The sequence below is a fragment of the Triticum aestivum genome, chromosome 4D (assembly GCF_018294505.1).
Source record: "Triticum aestivum cultivar Chinese Spring chromosome 4D, IWGSC CS RefSeq v2.1, whole genome shotgun sequence".
NCBI lineage: Eukaryota > Viridiplantae > Streptophyta > Magnoliopsida > Poales > Poaceae > Triticum > Triticum aestivum.
The window spans coordinates 84,674,692-84,695,043 of NC_057805.1; the positions used below are offsets into that span (position 1 = coordinate 84,674,692).

The window sequence follows — 20,352 nt, forward strand, 5'->3', positions numbered from 1 at the left end:
GGCCGGATCTGCTGCCGGAGCCGCGTCCGGAGCTCCACATTCGCCCCCACATGGCGGCTGAAGGCGGGGCGGGTGGTCGCCGGTGGCGAGAATTGGGAGAGGGGAAAGGGGAATCGGGTGGCTCGCGGCGGCGTGGGGATAGGGTTTGGACCCGCAAAAGGGTCGCGGAATCACAGTTATAGTGCTCGGGGCGTGCGGTTTGCGGGCTGCGGCAAAAAATTTTGCGGGCCGGGCGAGTATGCGGGCTCTGTTTTGACCGGAAAATTGGGCCGAACCAGCATACTCGCCGGAATTTTTGCGGGCCAGGCGTTTTGCGAGGTCTGCTAGAGTTGCTCTAACCATCCAACCACAGGTTGGTTCGCCTCACGATGCAAATTGTATTTTCTTTCTCGAATACACACAAACTTGCGTATTATATATTAAAGATGATGCAAAATGTTGATGATGGCCAAAAGCATGTATGTATTGCCGTATTGGTTTACAGAGCATGCATGTCACATGTTTTTCGCCACACGCCTCTCTCGTCTCTTCAGAGTTTTCTTTCCATAATACACGTCTCATTCACATAATAAAGATTAAGTTACCACAACTCCTAAGCTGATTTTTAATCAACCTATTTAATCTGATTCTCGCTAGAACTAAGTAGCCCTTACTTTAGTGTATGTAGGTAAAATAAGATGTATGATAAAAAATGTACAATAATTAAAAAGTCTCGTTTTTCTTTCATGGAGTTAATAAACACCAACTCTTCTCTTCAGAGTTGAGAGGTGGTATTCCTTGTTCGGTTAACTCATAAACCTAGCTAAGCTAGAATGATATGCCTCGTGTTTTCATGATTAATTAGCTCTATTTTGTTTCATACTTCCTCCGTTTGGAAAAGTTTGTTCCATAAATAGATGTATTTAGCATAAAATTAGTGCTAGATACATTTAGTTAAAAGACAAAATTGAGACAAGCTTTTCCGGACGGAGGAAGTATTTTTTTTGAACATAGAATAATCAATGTCGCTCATATACACAAGCATACACTCAATCCTATGAATACACTCCCTACTGAGCACCTGCAAGAGATTGGGCATTGTTGCATCTTGAGACTAATTAGCTGTGTTTTGTTTCATATATACAGACGACGGCCGGAAATGCACGCAAATAAGATTGGGATATACGTACGTATGTGCACCAGGAATATCGTAGTGCATGCAAGACTATACGATGCCACTTGGAGCTAAAGCAATGCACGGCCGGGGTGGCAAAAAGAAAAGTAGGCCGACCCGACTAGCGTCTCTTCCGGATCTAAACACCGCAATGATGCCAAACATGCCTTTCGCCTTTCTCTTTCGCTTGTGCGTTTGTGTGTGCTGCTGCTGTGGGGTTGGAAACTTGGGATATGGCCTAGCTGCATGCTCCATACATCCATGCCTCCAAACACACGTACACGTCCTCTCCGGCCGTATGTGTATCCACCATCAGCTGCCTGGAGGTATACTTCCTGCAGGACGAGGCGCTGGCGCTAGAGTTTCCATGTCACCTTTTGGCTGGTTTCTGTACAGATAGGAATTTATTGATAGGGCTTAAAGTTTAGTGTTTCACATGGGATAGCATCCTAGCTTTTGGTAAACATGTTTCCGACGAGTTGAAGTCATCTTTTTCGCCTGTGTCATGTCAAAAAATGTTTTTCTCAAACTACAGAGATTCTGCGAATGAAAATTACTAGTACTACCTCCGTCCTGATTTACTACCCCCTTGTATTTTGACCATGATTTTAATTAATAAAATATATATTATACATAATAAAAATAATATCATTAAAAACTACATTCAAATACGAATACAACAATATAATTTTTGATGACATGCATTAACATTTTGCTAGTTAAATTTGTGATCAAAGATTGACACAAAATACAATAAGGACCAGTAAACCAGGACGGAGGTAGTAGTACAACTTAATTACTTGGTGCAAACTGAAATTTGCTCCTTTTAATTTTATCAATCGCCTTTGCTTACTTTTAGTGCTAGGAAAGTACTACTCCAGTTAGCATTTTACAAACATTTTTAATTATTAATATTTTTTAAATATGGTAAGGATCCGATTAGGACATTTAACGACAAAGGAGTTTGCACTGTAAAATCGGATAAAGCCGGCATAATACCATGTGCAAATACTTGTGAATGTTAATTGTATAGGAGTACTGCAAATAGTAGCACATTAATACAGAAAGGCTAGCCTTTATGCCACCTTTTGGTCTAATTTCTGGCTTTAACCCTTTTATCATAGCCTAATGCATGCCCTAATGGCCCAGCTTTTGTCCCTTGGATCTGCAACATTAAGAAAGTAAGGCAGGCGAGAAAGATGATAAAAGGAACAAAACAAAGGAGAGAAAAAAGGGGGTCACAAAAGGTGGCGAGGAAAGGAAACAAAGTGACCATCATCATGTTTTCTTGTACGCATGTCGCCTCGTTAATAGGCTCACTCATCATCATCATCTCATCGCTGGCTCAATTAGCTTAAAACGGGACATGAAGTTAATTACTCAGGTGTTGTGTACATCCTCTTCAAATTTTGCTCATGGTTACGTACGCATGCGTGACTCAAGCTTTAACGAGTTCATGTGTTCTCCATGATAGCACAAAGATTTGGCATTATCATCATCGTTATCAGCAAGAGATTAGAGTTCCCAGTTGTGATCAGTGCATGCCCATACTTAACCAGGTTCATGCATGTACGCTTCTCGGCGCCTCGAGAAGTAGTTTCTTGACCAGAAAACAGTTTTTTGGGAACAGACGTTTGTTGACTAAAATTATGCTTCCAAATGATCACGATCGCCAGAGGGGTATACGCTTATGAAGATCGATGCTAATTTAAAATTCCAAAGCATTCCAGTCCGTTCTGTGGACACGACTGATTGAAATAACTTTGTATTCCAGCTGGGAAACCTGGTTGCATTAGAGTGTGGAACACCAGTAATGATCTATCACAAGGATGTATACACATTCACCTTATAAATGTATTCCATTGTTACATAGTTATCATATTTTTTAGTTGTTAATATGATTTTTCAAGAGGCTTCCCGATTGAAGTATCCGAGTGACCTACGGGTGTTGTGTTTAGTGTGGAATTTCCGATAACCAGAGTGGGATAATGACAAGATGTGCTTAAACACATCAATATCATTGACGAAGACAAACTTTAGCACCTCTTGCACCTCCCCTTTATTTCACCAGAAATCTCACAACCAAGGCAAAAATGTGTCGGACGGTCGGGGTCTGTTTTATTTTAGTCTGAGACGACCTTCCAAAATTCCAAGCCACTACTACAACTACTAATAATAATTCACCAACATATTTTTTGCGGGTCAACATAATATTAATATAATATACTGAAATTAGGTTATCACCTTCTCGTCCTAGAGCAACCATTTCTTGAGAATGCCTACCCAGCAGACTCTAAAATTCTAAATGGCGGGGTTGCCCTTGAGCCAATGTATCCATGGATCTTGATGTATTTTTTTTCATTTTATCTATATTGCTAGACACGAGTCCTTTTGGGATAAAAATGTTAAACCATTTCGTAGCAGTGGGCAGACACAGTGACCGTCCACAAAGTAGGATTGCCCGTCCATGTTTGGCTAGCCTGATGCAGCGTGAAGTGCACACGTATGCATGTGCATGTTTGTGCCTTCTAGGTAGCTTAGGATTATATATCATCCTATCATGGCTCAACTTGCATCATTTTGACACGACCGTCTCGAAGCCAGGTGATTGCATGCTCGACGCCCCTTTAACTGTGTCGTCGCGTCAATCCATAGTTCTACTAACATAGGGCACCACACGAATGTGCGTGCGTACGTGCATGCATCATTGATTCTTGGAGTGAGGTCGACTAGCTTAGGTAGAGACCTAAATCCTTTTCCCCTTCATTTTCCTAGGGCTAGACCGGTGATCGTATAGGTGCCCCGACCCACGGCTAGCTAAAGTTTAGTGAATGCTTAACTATATAGAATCGAAATGGCAAAATATTACACCCTTCGTTCGTAAACACAAGATGTTCTGAATATTTCAGTATGAACTACATACAAGTCCCAGACTGAAATGAGTAAACAAACAAACTAAAACACATCTATATACATCTGATTCATAAAAAAATTAGAACATCTTATATTTGTGAACAAAGGGAGTATTTGATTAAACCACGATAAAGAAAAATAAATCATCATTTTCTATATAAAGATGGTTCACCTTGCAGTGCTTTCAGTTGCGAGTTGTAGCACAATGCATGAACACCAAAGTAACATGATAAGGAGCATAAATAAGACACGCAGAGCCGACTGAAATGTTTTCCTAGGGTTTGCTAGAGAGGAGGTGACCAGGAGACGACTAGCTTGTCCCCTCTACCCATCGGTGGAGTCGCGGGTTCCCCTGGTACTCGTCTGCCATTGCGGTAGCGGGAGGATGGAGGAACCCCCAATCGAGTTTCCCGGTCAGTGTCTCGTAGGGTCTTGGAGTTTGTCTTCATTGGTGAAGTTGGGGCAGCATCGGCGATGCGAATAATGGTTTCTCGACTTTCTCTCTATCAACGTTGTTCCTCGGAGTGACGTCAACGAGTTGCAAGATGGTGAAGATTGTCGGACACTCAGTCTAGCGAGATTAGCTTTTGTTCACGACAGTGACAACCTGCAAAGGGGATGACATTGCACTTGTTTTTGTTCTACATTTCCATTTTTGCCCGATGAAGCTTGGCAAGATATGGCTCCGTCGGGTAACTTGTGAGGTTTGTGTCCACCTTCTCTCTCCGGCTGGAGTTGGCATTATCTTCTCGCCCTCTTTGGTTTTAGTTTCTCCGTTACGGCAATTCTTTCAGTTTGGGATTGCCATTGTCTTCTCATTTACACCGAGAACATCCTGGCCATTCCTTCTACAAACTTCTGAGTTTGACAAGGTTGCTCCGATGAGATGGAGGCCCAGAGGTGTCAACGAGTATTTCTCATGCCGCGTCACGCGTCGCAAGTGGATGCAGAAGGAGGACAATGCTCATATCTTCAAAGTCCTTCTTGTAAGGAAGTTCTTATAAGTTTTGGTTTTATTTAATAGCCTTCGGCCTTTCTGAAAAAAAAACATGATAAGCGGTGATTATCCTTGTTTCAGATGGCACAACATATACCTCCTAGCTGTATGATTTGCAGCAGTTTCGATCTCCATATATCCTCTAAATCTTGATTATTATTCCTGCCACGATTCTTTTCACAAGATAAAGTGTAATTTAAGCAGATACCGACCGGCCGTGTTTGGAGGCAAAGATCTCATTCTAATCAAATCTCATCTCAAGAATTAAGTAACCAAAAAGGAACACGTGCAATAATCACTGCACCGTATCCAAACCAAGGATCACAAAGGACAATTGATCTTCGAGAACCCAGAACAATATTTTCATATAAGATCGCAATCAGATTACTGCAGGATTAAGCATGACAAGACAAACTTGCGTGGATGCATGCATGCATGCATATTGGTTCGAGCATCAAGAACCATCGGCCAACTACAGTTACTATATATATACTTTTTCCTTTAGAAAGATGAGTTATTTTTTTGTTTTTGTAGTAGAATGATATGTTCTTGGTAGTTGGTGATTTGAACTTGATGCGGCTAGCTAGTGCGTGTGTGCGTATATGTATATGCGGTATGCATGTGTGTGGGTGTGTGGGTGTGTACGTGTTCCTTTTGGAATTTCCCGGTGCATGCAAAGTAGGGTTGCAAAGCAATAATTAAAGGGAGCGGACAGCAAGTACTGCACCGTGCATGGTGGAGGAGATGATGGTCTCATCCCCACCATGGACCAGCTAGCCAGCCGCACATCCATGCCAAACAAGAAAAATACAAGGTTAGATCCTCCATAGGATGACTTGTCTCAGAGGACATACATGCATGTATGCAAAGGCAAACCGGGACGGATCGTGTATTTCAAATATATGCATTTAAAGAAATTATTTTAAAATAAATCAAAATTGTATCTTTTTTTGCATCCAGAGTTTTCTTAAACATTTTTGCTATTAGGTTGATTTTTCTAGTTTAATCAGTCACAATTTTCCTTTCCTCTTTGTTCAATTTTTTCCGTGTGTGTGTGTGTGCGCGTGCGTGCGTTGTGTATGTGTGTGTGTGTGTGTGTGTGTGTGTATGCGTGCGCGCTGGCGACAACACCATCGCCATGAGGTGTAATTTATATGAGTAAAATGCATAGAACCACCACAATCGTATCATAACTCGCAGAAAACCACCACTTTACAAAACGTGACAGAACACACCGAACGCTATAGTTAATCGTGGTGAAAAACACCGGCCAAAATTTGAATCTCGTTTTAACGTGGCAAATCGCCATTGGGACAAAGGTATACAAAACGTTAACCGGCGGATGTTAAAATGGGCAGTGGCAACTTAAAAGAAGAAACCCCAGGGAATCCTTCTGCCTCCAGATCCTCAATCACCCCGGACCTTTATGACCATCGCCTCCTCCAGCCGCTCCATCTCCTCCCATGTTGTCCCCTCCTCGCCTGCCACCAGCACCAAGCACGAGACTGGCTGCTCCATGTCCTCCCCCGCTGTCCCATCCTCCATCGTGAAATTTGGTCTCCCCACCGATGCCCTGCCCCTAGATGTCGAGGCGGAGGCATCCAAGGCGGCCGACCACGATGACGACACCGCCCAGCCCCTGGATGCCCTGGCGCCCAAGGCATCCTGCCGCGTTGGCTCTGCTGCCCTACCCTTGGATGCCCAGGCCCAACCCGGGGTAGCCAGCCACGACACTGCCGAGGCGCCGCCCTTGGACCTGAGGCGCTGCCCATGGCCAACCATGACGTGGCCGCCGAGGCATCGCCCAAGGCCAGCCACTTTGGTGACGTCGTCATGGTGGATGCCGAGGCGCGGCCCGCGCAGAAGACAACATTTGTTTGTTGCCACGAGAAGGGGGTGGTCAAACCGTCAAAGAGAGAAAGAAGATGACTAACGAACGAGCGGGGCCCACATTTTTTAAATGTCTGCCAGTTAACGTTTTGTATCCCTTTGTCACGTGAGCGATTTGCCATGTCAAAACGTGACTCGAAATTTTGGTCAATATTTTTTGCCACTGTCAACGATAGCGTTCGGTCCGTTCTGCCAGGTTTTGTAAAGTGGTGGTTTTCTACGAGTTGTGACATGATTGTGGCGGTTCTGTGGATTTTACTCAATTTATCTTCAATGTGGCGAGAGATGATTAATGTGGATTTGTTGTTTGAACGACCTTGAGTATGGGAAACGTATACACACAAGTTCTACACAATAAGTGTGCAGATTATATTATTTCTCAAATTGCACTATAATATGCTTGTTTTTAGATATTCTAAAATGTGTAGTTTATGTACATTTTTAACATAGTTTGTTTTATGTTTTTCTATTTTCTTTCCTTTCAAGGCAATTTTTTTTAATACTTAAAACATTATATTTTCAAAGTACTCGATACTACTTTAGGCACTCAGCTGGTGCACAAAGTCCGCTCTAAGAAGTGCATGTGATGGCTATACATCTAGGTACACAAAACAACATCATGAAACTACTACTACACTAGCATGGGTACACAGATATGGCATTGATCATATCTCTTGCACATGATACTCCCATCTTTTTACAAAATCTTGTATGAAATCATTGCCCCGCCCTTCTCCCTAGCCATAGCTTGCACCTCTATATATCTGCCTACATATATGTACACCATCGATCTATCCATACCATATCAACCACTACCACTGCACCATCTCTTATATTCTCCCGACATATTAATTCTCTTCTCCACCCATAACACCATCTTTCTGCTCACCAACTTACTCACTCAGCTCGCCGCTCTTCTTCTCACATCTGTTGCCTCCGTCTCATCAATCTCATTTGCTTCTAGCTACCATCTGTCTGTCTTCGTTGGTTCGTTTGCTCCACCGGCATGATGAATCTTATATCGTTTGAGACGCCGCCTCCTCTTGGTAGGCAAGAGAGCACCGCTGCTACTGCAGCCACCGGCATGAAGGTGGCAAAGGAAGCGAGCTCTAGTGACGCATGCTTCCACGGTAGCAATCTAGACCTCAGCCTCGGCATCTCCTTGTCTCCCGGAGGTAACTGCAGCGCCGCCAGCTGCGGTGGCGCCGCCATGGCAAGCTACAACGGCGGTCAAGGTGGCGGCAATGTCGGTCGAGTGCAGAGCAGTGACATGGTCATCGCTAGTACCGCCACTGCGAACACGCTTAGCGCAGGGCGTGGTGGTAATTGCCATGGCATTGTGCCTAGCAGCAGCTGGGCGGCGGTGTTCATGCCGAGCCCGACCGGCTTCATGCACCCCTGGAGCCTCGCCGCCCGGCAGCAGAAGGCGGCCGCGGAGCAGGACCGGAGCATTGCGTCGGCGTCGGTGGCAACAACATATGTGACAAGGTGAGCCAAATGTTATGTGCTGATAGTCAATTGAGCAACGACACACATATATGCATATCCATCTACATGCATATTACGTACTCAGTTTTAGCTGCCACATCTACTCATGCATGTTTTTTCACCATCACGGCAGCCAACGGCTCTAGCCAGCTAAAAATGTGCCAACAGTCAAAATATGGATTTCCTGTCGTGTAATGAGTTTATAATGCTAATAACTACTCCCTCCGTTCCAAAATAGATGACTCAACTTTGTACTAACTTTATGGGAGTAAGTTTCAGCACTCAGCAATCATGAATTAAACAAACAAGTATATATACGAGGGAAAAGCGCGGGATTAATTCACATTCTCTACGTACGCACAAATGATTGCAATCATGAACATTTTGAACCCCTACCACTCCACTAGAGCTCATTGATTAGTATTTTTCAGGTCCTCGTGTGCTTAGAACTGCGTTTAGAAATGATTGCGAATAGATTCTTGTATGCATAGTATATGTATGTGCATCAAATGGGGTCCTTAAAATCTAGGGTTTCTAATACAGGGAAAACATGTATATACAACCTCCTGATGTACGTACGTGGGTTAGTTCTCACAATGCTTTTGCCGGCCGGCCATGGTGGACTTGGCCGGATAGATACCGTTAGCGAGTAACGTACATAGAGAAGATCTCCTCTGCTCTGCAAGGAATTAAGCGAGAATATTCAGCGCAGGCCGGCCCAGGCAGGGGAGCAGCAATGATGAGTGCAGCATGGCTCTGCTTGATTGTGCATGCAGCGCAGTGCAGTCTTTCCCCCGTCCTCCCACAGAAAAGAGAGAAAGAAAGAAAGAAAACTAGTGCAGTCTTTTCCATAAAAACGACTTTCGTGTGTCCGTCCGTGGATGCGTTGCTCCCAATAATTGGGCGGCTGGACGTGCTAGACTGTTGCCATGTGGCCAGATGATACATATTGCTCCTTTTCTTAAAAATATATATAAATGGTCTGTGGCTTGAGGAGATCGATACAGAGGCTTCACGGTGGGTCCAACACAGCAGAGGTTCTAAAACAATTTATATGGAGACAGACAAAAAACATTTGGGGGTTTAAAGATAGAAAACTTTAGCTTTGGTTAGGCCATAAGATAGTTTTTGTGGGCCTGTCTAGAGCACACCTAGATGTGCCCTAATTATTGTACATCTAAGTGACTTAATCAAATATAAAAAAATAATAAAGAAAATACTCACACGAATCTCAGCGTAAGACCAATGACGATTAGATGTGCCTTCGCAAAATTGATAATTTCTTTTTATAACAAAGGGGGCTAGACAGTTCAACTTTAAAAGTATGGGTTACATAGTTACTTTAGAATTTAGATGACAATTTTTGAGATAAAGTAGCTGAGATTACTTGTTGAAACTAATCGCATAGGCGTAGATAGAATTACGGTCACCCATGAAATTTTTGTCATCCCACTTATAATTTTAGCATCTTCATCTTTGGACTACTCATAGTGGGAGTAACATAGTTATTAACATGCAAGCCACATAGATACAAATAAAGGTGTGTCTATGTCTCAGTCGACTGAGACTTAACCAAGTCTCAATCAAGTGATATAGTATAAAAAGTAAAAAGAAAAACCAAAAAGGTTTTTTTATACGAATCTCCATGTAAGATTAAAGAGTCTCAGTTGAATGAGACTTAGCAAAACTGTACAAATAATTAAAGAGAAGAGAAACAAACGGAGTAACATCCTCGTGCTCCTCTTTGGTCTTAACATGTTGGCTCCCCGGACCAATAAATCTGGACAAAGTAATCAACAAACGCGTTGATTTTAAAGTACTACTAAAGGAAAATAATTAACCACGGGCTAGTAAATTGCATTGCATTCATGCATGTATTACAATCTACTTATACACTCTAAGCTCAGAGTTGCACACACTTGCACCTGATCTGCACAATGTATTCATGGGCGCCTAATGTTTGCATTCAATTCTTTGTCACCATCAGCGATGCTAGTGTGGTCTCAGTGCCTTCGGCGGCTGTGGGCTGGCCGCCGGTGCACACCTCCCGGCGCCACCTCGTCACCGCCACGCATGTGCCAAAACCCGACGCCGGCGTGAAGCAGCCCGACAGCCTAAACAACACGAAGATGACCGCCGCGGCCTCGCCCGCCGATGATGATAAGGAGGTGGCGGGGGCGCCGAGGAGCTGTACGGTCACCGCAGAACCGCAGCGGCTGCCGGCAAACATGTTCGCCAAGGTGCACATGGATGGCTGCCTGATCGTTAGGAAGATCAACCTGAGAGCTCACCGCAGCTACGACTCCCTCTCGCGGGCGCTCACCAAGATGACAAGAAACTTCTTCTGCCGTGAGTACTGCTCTCCATTATTATTTTCCCCAACAACATACTACACTCAAATGGTGTATCTAGGGCACATCCAGATGTATTTTAATTAGTATACATCTAAATAACTCAATCAAACATAAAATGGAAAATAAAATACACGCATGAATCTTCGTCTAAAATGAAGGACATAAAAGATTTAGTTGTGCAATATTTAAGGAACATGTAGGTGTGTTTTAGCAAAACCAAAGTTATAATTAGAGTCACCGAAGCCTTCCTCCCCTCGATCTTGGCAGAGAGATCATGTACTCGCCTCCTGTCTGCTTGCCTCTTTGGAAGGAAATCCTAATGCTTCGGCTCCGGCTAGTAGATAGGTAGTTTTTTTTTGTTCTAGCAGGAACGGTGCTCGAATGGATGGCGACACTTCTTAGAGTCAGTCTTCCGGGCTTTGATCCTCCTCAAGTTTGTCCATCGGGACGGATTAAACGGAGCTTTGATGTAGATTCCTGCCCTCTCCTTGGGGCGACGAGGTTAGGGTTTCTCGTCGTGCATACGCAACAACGAGATTTGGTATTAGATTCAATAGATCGATTCAAGGGTTTAATTATGATGATTGTGGCTCCGAGGAACTGGTCCTTAGGGACACGTGCACGAAGACTTCCTGATTGTCATCAACAAGGCCTGTCTGGCTCCGGTATGGGAGCAGCGATAGAGGCTTGTCGGCGACTTTGTTTCAACAATGGTCATTTGGCGGTAAATGGAGATAGATGTAATTTTTATTATGTTTGAGGGGATTTCTACTTCTAGTGAATCTTTACGATTCCTTTTGCATTTTTTTAATATATTTTCCTACTGTTGAAAATAGGGCCTCGATTTAAAGAAACTTGACGGTTGGTTCGCGACGTCAAATAAAACCCATTTTTTCATGATAAAACAAGGTACCATTCTGATTTTTTTTATTTCTTTGATGAGGACGGTAACATATTGAGTATGTTGTGACTTTGACCAGAGTTCAGCAAATTTATAACAAGCGCTCATTAAACCCAAATGGGAGGTTAGCATTGTCCATGTCGTTCACCTCGTGTGGCCAATTGGGCCCTTGTCCTCCTGGGTCTAAGGCAATTCATCTTAACCGGGCTATCGCTCACCTACCATGTGAGCACTATGGGCTTGACGGGGCCCTAGGTCAATGTACTCTTCCACTTAGAATTCGTTGTGAAATTAGCATGACTTTTATTTAGATGGAAATTAAATTGACTTTTGCAACACTTAACTACCCCCCCCCCCCCCAAAAGCCACTTTAAACTTTGCTAAATAAATTGTTTTTTAAACATGTATTTCTCATTGGAAACACATGGCATGTTAGAATTGTGCATTCTTGTCTCTCTTTTGCTATGAGCGTGATGTCTTTTCATGTTTGATATACCAATTATATTGAATTCCTAGACTGGATTGCGTAAATGCAGCTGCAGATTATCAGAGTTCGGATTCAGGGGAAGGCGATTGTGCAAATAGTGACGACTTCATATTTCTATATGAAGACTTTGAAGGCGACCGGATGCTTGTTGGAGATGTCCCATGGGAGTAAGTATTATTTTTCATACATCCTTCTGCACCATGAATTAAGATCGCAAGAAGATATTGTTAATTGTTGTTTTTGAAATACTTTTAGTTTCCACTGATATTCTCAAAAGTAAAAGGACAACCATCCCCGTATCATAGATGCCCTAATAGTGCGCGATCAAAACAAATAGGAGGCATAACCGACTACATATTATTATTGCTTGTTTTATGGTGAATTTTGTATAGAAATCAGAGCAGAAATATGAAGAGCACTCGTGCCGCAAAATTTTCCTGAACATGCAACTATAGAAAGTTGCTAAAAAACTAAAGCAATTATGCATTTGTCGTTTCTTTCAGGTTGTTTCTTGCGACGGCTAAAAAATTATGCATTGCTCGTCATCCAACATCAAGAGATACCAAAGGTACATTTAGAAGAAGTCATTTCTTATATATTGAAATGTTCAATGTGAGCATGCCCATGAGATTGTTGGTTGCTACTCATCAATTTTAGGTCATGACGAAGCAGCAAAATTAAACGCAAGTGTGAAGCTAGCTACAAATAACTGAAGCCCCCCCCCCCCCCCCCCCCCCCCCCCCCCCCGCGCGCGCGCGCGCGAAAGCAACTTGATTTGAGGCCCTTTCTGGATAATGAAAAAGAAGAACTCTCCCAACTCGTCATCTGAGAATAGACACACTAAACTTGATCGGTGGCATATGGTGGCATATACGTGCACATTGTATATGCACATCTCTCGATCTGAGGTGTAGCACATGTGTATGGGTATTATTGTATGCCTATGCTAGTTAGATGTGAACAGCTTGTTGTGGTGTATCAATGTCAGCACCTCTATGATGGTTGTGCATATAGTTTTGGAACGTTGTGTAAGAATTAATGTTGAAATGCATGTGATGAATAATGTTTTAGCTAGCTATTGCTCATCGGGTCATCAAACTTGATACAATTTGCATAACCACATTTAATCTTATGGTGTTACCTTTTATCCTTTTCTATTTGGGGTTTTCATGGCATGAACATCAAATTTTCACCTAAAGGGAATGAGTCATTTTACACTATATTCGTCGAGATGGTTATATCCCCCCCTTTGAAACATCAAATTTTCACCTAAAGGGAATGAGTCATTTCATCAAATTGTCACGTACATCCTTTAATGGTGCAACTAAGTGTGTGCATCCTACACCTTTGGTTTTCTTTATAATTCTCTAGATTTTGGCATGCTTGCAATGCTTGGTATCCTCACCTTCTAGTGACCCATTTATCATCTCACCTAGAATTGTTGATTCAAGCGACAACCTTATAATGCTTATGAAGGAAATATGCCCTAGAGGCAATAATAAAGTTGTTATTTATATTTCCTTATATCATCATAAATGTTTATTATTCATGCTAGAATTGTATTAACCGGAAACTTAGTACATGTGTGAATACATAGACAAACAGAGTGTCACTAGTATGCTTCTACTTGACTAGCTCGTTGAATCAAAGATGGTTAAGTTTCCTAGCCATAGACATGAGTTGTCATTTGATTAACGGGATCACATTATTAGAGAATGATGTGATTGAGTTGACCCATTCCGTTAGCTTAGCACTTGATCGTTTAGTATGTTGCTATTGCTTTCTTCCTGACTTATACATGTTCCTATGACTATGAGATTATACAACTCCCGAATACCGGAGGAACACCTTGTGTGCTATCAAACGTCATAACGTAACTGGGTGATTATAAAGATGCTCTACAGGTGTGTCCGAAGGTGTTTGTTGGGTTGGCATAGATCGAGATTAGGATTTGTCACTCCGAGTATCGGAGAGGTATCTCTGGGCCCTCTCGGTAATGCACATCACTATAAGCCTTGCAAGCAATGTAACTAATGAGTTAGTTGCGGGATGATGCATTACGGAACGAGTAAAGAGACTTGCCGGTAATGCGATTGAACTAGGTATTGAGATACCGACGATCGAAACTCAGGCAAGTAACATACCGATGACAAAGGGAACAATATGTTGTTATGCGGTTTGACCGATAAAGATCTTCGTAGAATATGTAGGAGCCAATATGAGCATCCAGGTTCCGCTATTGGTTATTGACCGGAGATGAGTCTCGGCCATGTCTACATAGTTCTCGAACCCGTAGGGTCCGCACGCTTAACGTTCGGTGGCGATAGGTATTATGAGTTTATGTGTTTTGATGTACCAAAGGTTGTTCGGAGTCCCGGATGAGATCAGGGACATGACGAGGAGTCTCGAAATGTTCGAGACGTAAAGATCGATATATTGGAAGGCTATATTCGGACATCGGAAAGGTTCTGGGTGGTTCGGGTATTTTTTCGGAGTACCGGAGAGTTACGGGAATTCGCCGGGGAGTATATGGGTCTTATTGGGCTTTAGGGGAGAGAGAGAGGGGATGCCTAGGGCAGGCCGCGCGGCCCCCAAAGGCCTAGTCCGAATTGGACTAGGGGGAGGGGCGGCGCCCCCTCCTTCCTTCTCTTCTCTCTTCCCCTTCCTTCTCTCCTACTCCTACTACTTGGAAGGGGGGAATCCTACTCCCGTGGGAGTAGGACTCCCTAGGGCGCGCCATAGTAGAGGGCCGGCCCTCCCCCTCCTCCACTCCTTTATATACGGGGAAGGGGGGCACCCCATAGACACACAAGTTGATCAGTCGATCTTTTAGCCGTGTGCGGTGCCCCCCTCCACCATAATCCACCTCGGTTATATCATAGTGGTGCTTAGGCGAAGCCCCGCGTCGGTAGCATCATCATCATCGTCATCATGCCGTCGTGCTGACGGAACTCTCCCGCGAAGCTCTGCTGGATCGTGAGTTCGTGGGACGTCACCGAGCTGAACATGTGCTGAACTCGGAGGTGCCGTGCGTTCGGTACTTGGATCGGTCGGATCGTGAAGACGTACGACTACATCAACCGTGTTGTCATAACGCTTCCGCTTACGGTCTACGAGGGTACGTGGGCGACACTCTCCCCTCTCGTTGCTATGCATCACCATGATCTTGCGTGTGCGTAGGAATTTTTTTGAAATTACTACGTTCCCCAACAACTTAATGCCCCTTATATTGATTGGATGATAGCTTAGTTTGTCGTGGCTTGACACCTGAGATACAAAATCCATTATGATTCAGAATATATTGTGGCGGGGTGATCCTCGTGAATTTTAACCAACATCAGTATTGTCGATGCTTCACGATGAGGTCACGGATGCCCCGACGTCATTGATGATGATTCTTTGCTAGACTACTAGGAAAAAGAATATGTGTTGGCGGCCCTGAAGCAAGTCAGCCAAGTATGTCAGTATGGATTAATTTCTTTAGATAAAGGATAAGAGGATTTGCCTTGGTATATAGTATATACATCAACCCATGATCATATGTTCGCATGTTTCCTTTGAATAGTTTAGGACTATCTCAAAAATATTCCTGGTTAGTAAAAATGTTTTATGTTGGTTTATAGTAGGAGGGTTAGTGACATAATGTCCACACTTCCCATGTGCCATAATCAAATTATATAGTTTAAATCAAGAATATGCTTTTTAATTTATATAAGTATATAAAATATTCTTTTAGTTGTTGGTGGTCGAGTGATGCCAATTTTTAGTTGTGAACATATGGGTCAATGTGAGGATTGGTAATATAAGAACAATATTAATGATGGAAATGATTCTTGCCATCCTACAGATCCGACTACTAGATCTTTACTGGATCGACCATGCTTGTCCATGTATTCTAGTTCTTCGCTTTGTTCCTTGTCCTCTCTTTCCCCGACAACCTCTTCTCCAAATCTACCCCATTGTCCTATCCATGAAGGTAAGCTTCTCATCCACTTCATAGTGGTTCCTCCTCCTCCGCTATCCTTCCTACACCACTCCTGTTCAATTGCCTGGACACCCTAGATTGAGGTCATAAGCTCACTTCCATAGTGGAGCTCACTTCCATGGTGGTGCTCCAGATGGATTGATCAAGCTTTATCATACTTGGTGACGTACGGAGTTCCAGCGAGCCAAAATTCTCGCGTGGCAAGCTATGGTGATGTGACTATCACAGAGATGTGGAGGATGCCGGGCTAGAATTTTTGAAAATTTTATGTTTCAAAGGTTGGGTGGATGTGTTGCAAGCACATATTTTCTTGTTGCGCACACATGAGAAGTGTGTTGCAACAATGATTTTGAGTGTGTGTTGCAAACGAATACTTCTTATTGGAATGGTGCATTTTCATTCTTGCATCGGTGTTTTTATTTTTGCTTACATGTCTTCATGTGCAAAGCTTGTGACCTATTTTGAAATGATATGTCGCAACGATGGGGATGTGTTGCGTACATTTGTTTTCATTGGCATATGCGTATTAAAAATGATGCATTGTTGTTGTACTAGTTTTTGACAAATTGTGGTAAAATGTTTATGCAACAATGTTGCCAACTCATGAGAGTGATGCCGTATGTCAACTTTTTATGTCACAACAGTTTGACGCTTGAAATTCGTTGATTAGTTGACATTGGATAGTGTGGCGGACCACCAATTTTTTCATGTCGTCCAACAGATGTCTAGTGGTAGCCATGAATGATTCTGGAGATATAAAAACAACTATGATGATTTAGTACCCAAGTTCCATATATGATATACTCAATTTATTGCAAAATGTGAATGGATTTCTATAATAAATGCACGCCCCTTTAAATGGATTGTGTGCATTGTAGTATGAAATGAGAGTAATCTTCTATGGAACATGGATCATTATTACCTCTAAAAAGTCATGGACTATCATACGAGTATAAATAATACAACACACAACCTGACATGAGAATATCCAAAAGATTTTTTTTTTCTTGAAATGAAAACTTGTGCATGCGTAGTAGGCATGCAGGTCAAATGGTATCTTTTGCCATCAATGCAACATATACGAAAACAATATACCAAGATATGGTACATATATTACTTCATAGGACATTTATTGTTGGAGATAGGATTGCACAAAAGATGTATATGACTGGCGCATTTCCGGCCACACCCTTATATTTTCATAAATTTGCATAGCATATAAACCCATTTCCATCTTGTCCTTAAGTGATTTCACTTAACTTCTTATTCAACGTCTTAGGAAATTTTGAGTGTCATTTCTAGAAATACCATATTTATAAGGCTGAAGCTGAAAAACAAGGTATGCTATGTATTCTTTCTTTAATTCTAGGACCAGGCATTGGAGTATAAAACCCCCAGTGTGCATCCCACCAGGTACATGCCTGTGACCAAGGTTCTTATTTTCAACAAGACCTATCAACGTATGTAACAATAGGGTGCAATCATATTTTTATTATTCGCTTCTCACTGTTAGCATACTATTTCTAAAGTTGATATATCACTAGCTTGTTGAATTGAGAGATTAATCTTATTTACTAACCAGAGACCATAGGACCTACCTCCGATGGATGCTTCTCTTGTACCCGAGGGAAATCCAAGGTTGTCACCAACAAGGTTTGTGAAGGTTTTCTTGCACGGGGAGCCCTTTGGAAGGAAGATAAATTTGGCTACTCACAATAGTTATGACTCATTGTCCTTCACTCTGAAAAGACTGGGAAGTAACTACTCGCGTAAGTATTTTTTTTCAGGCAACAATATGTTACAATTTGTAAGATAAGCTTTCATCAACGAATTTATTCTATATGAATAGTCTGACATGAATCTACATGTATATGTATTCTCTGTCATATAGTTTGAATGCAACATCCGAATCTAGCATTGCATAATCATGCATGGTTGGGGTCAAAAGATCTTAACATGGAGGTGGAGCCCAAGGAAATTTTACAAAATAAAGCACCACAATTAAGATCGACCATTGACCACGTTTCCATTTTTGTTTTGTTCACCTAGGCCATGTTCTTAATTATTTCAAATCAGTTACTACTTGTACGTCTTGGTGTAGTGGATCTAGATCACCTAGGCCATGTTCTTAATTATTTCAAAACAGTTACTACTTGTACGTCTTGGTGTAGAGGATCTAGATCTTCATTTACTTATAGGTTGCAGACTTGCCCACGCAAATTGCAAGGCTAGATCACCGCTTTCTAGTACTCTTTAGAAGTACTAGTGTTTATGCAAGAGAATGTTTCAACTGCGTTTGGAATTTTTGTTTCCTAACCTGACCTAGTATTGATCCTTACCGTTATAATTGTGTCTGAGCCACCTAACGAACAAGTGGGATCATTCCTTTTTCTGGTCAAATATGGGCAGTTATAAAGTTTATAATTATCTATTTACTGACATTATTTCCTTTGTATTGTTCAGTTTCACAGTACCAACTTAGTGGCTTGGCGATGAGTGAAGAAGAAGGTGCAATAGATAACGACTTCATGTTTTTGTACGATAACGTGGATGGTTATCGTTTCTTTCTTGGTGAAGTCCCATGGGTGTGAGTTCTTCGATATTAATCTATGTATATTTTTTTGCCTCTTATGTAGAATTCTATAGTTCGTGTTATAATGATGAAATAGTAACAACTAAATGTTACAGGGATTTCATTGTTTCAGTCAAGAAGATCTACATTCTTCCTGGAGAAAAACAAGATGGTGCGTGCACAATATAAATGAGCTGTATACATGTGTTTCACATTCATAGACAAATAAGAACACCAATTAACTTATTCGATTTCTAGAACTATATGTGGTAATATATATTTTTCAGTGGTTTGTTGCACGAACAAAGTGGTGTAGGCTCGTGGCATCACAAGTTTTTCTACTACAAAATCAAAGTATATATGGTAAAAGAAACAGAAGAGATAAGTATTTATTGAAAAGTGACATCACTGACTGCATGCAGACAATGAGGAATATCTAGAAGAGGGAGATGCAGATAACAGTGATGGCAATGCTGGTGCTGCCGCTGATGGAGATGATGATGCTGCTGGTGAAGATGGAGCCCTGGACGCTGTTGTTGCCGAGGATGAGGGAGATGGAGCCGATGACGATGTAGATGGAGTTGTCGGCGAAGATGGAGATGGAGCTTATGATGATGAAGACGAAGTTGTTGGCGATGATGGAGATGATGCTGGTGCCGAGGACAATGATGGTGGCGCCGCGGAGTAGGCGCGAAATATTTAGTGGCATCCAGGAGCTCACCTTGCAAGCCTGGTTGCAGTTACATACTGCTTAATTCTCGCTAGCTAGCAAGTTTGCTTTTGAGTTATTTATGCATCTTATTATATCATCTGAACGTTTATCCCACATATGTTTGAGACTTCTATTATCAATATAAAAGTCCATACAATCGCTTTTGAATATCCGAATATGTTCCTGAAGGAACCCTATTGTGAACCGCCCCACACATATCAAAGCCTGCATGTTGCTTCTTCGGGGTAGTGCGAAAATTGCTTTTGGAGGCCGAGCTCCATGGAGGCCTCCATTTGCAATTTTTAAAATTCATATTTCCATGTTTCAGAATTTCTAAAAAAAAATACAGATATACGTGGAGGTATAATGTATATGTGTGTAAATTTTCAAGACGAAATAAGCTGAAATGAAGGCATGGCAAAAATAAAAATTCATCCTCAAAGTCTATGAATTTGTTTTTTTTGTATAGGTTGCATTTCAAGGTATTTCATCTTGGACTTTTACACACATATACCTATCATCCTTATATACTTGCATATTTTTTTCAGATTTTTTTAAACCGACAAGTTTGAATTTTGATTTTTTCAGAAGTTTCAGGCTCCACTCCATGGAGGCCACTCACCAAAACGCCCCACTCAGGGTAGTATGTGCATATATAAAGTTTATCCGTGATTTTTTTAGGCAAAAGTTTCTCTCTGATGTGCTCGTGAAAGGTTTCTCTCCGGAGGTCCTATTGGACGCATTCTGCGTCAACTAGCGACCCCGACGCACAGGCGCGCGCCCCTACTGGGCCGGCCCATTGTAGCCAGAAGCGCACGCAGCGAATGGCGTACCGCGCACTGTAGTGATCCAGTTTGCAGTAGCGAATCGGTTTTTTGGCCCGTGTTTTTATTTCGAACA

The 20,352-nt window shown here is 42.3% G+C and overlaps 2 protein-coding genes across 3 annotated transcripts; both read left to right on the forward strand.

Moving 5' to 3' along the window:
• The first annotated feature begins 7,663 nt into the window (after positions 1–7,663).
• Positions 7,664–13,328, forward strand: LOC123096372 (auxin-responsive protein IAA27). Of its 2 annotated transcripts, none has more exons than XR_006446580.1 (5): positions 7,664–8,441; positions 10,429–10,790; positions 11,632–11,704; positions 12,233–12,350; positions 12,687–12,751. XR_006446580.1 is itself a non-coding variant. In XM_044518096.1 (5 exons), exons 1-5 carry the CDS (start codon positions 7,960–7,962, stop codon positions 12,894–12,896), a joined length of 1,083 nt encoding a protein of 360 aa, XP_044374031.1. In that variant the 5' UTR covers positions 7,678–7,959; the 3' UTR covers positions 12,897–13,328. The 2 variants fall into 2 exon arrangements, 1 of the variants encoding a protein (XP_044374031.1); XM_044518096.1 differs by lacking the exon at positions 11,632–11,704 and adding an exon at positions 12,841–13,328 and having other exon boundaries at positions 7,678–8,441.
• Positions 13,329–17,596: 4,268 nt separating this feature from the next.
• LOC123099695 (putative auxin-responsive protein IAA29) lies at positions 17,597–19,465 on the forward strand. The gene is made up of 5 exons (XM_044521806.1): positions 17,597–17,628; positions 17,751–17,937; positions 18,632–18,755; positions 18,857–18,912; positions 19,163–19,465. The coding sequence occupies exons 2-5, from the start codon at positions 17,772–17,774 to the stop codon at positions 19,426–19,428; spliced, it is 612 nt and encodes a 203-aa protein (XP_044377741.1). The 5' UTR covers positions 17,597–17,628; positions 17,751–17,771; the 3' UTR covers positions 19,429–19,465.
• Positions 19,466–20,352: the final 887 nt, after the last annotated feature.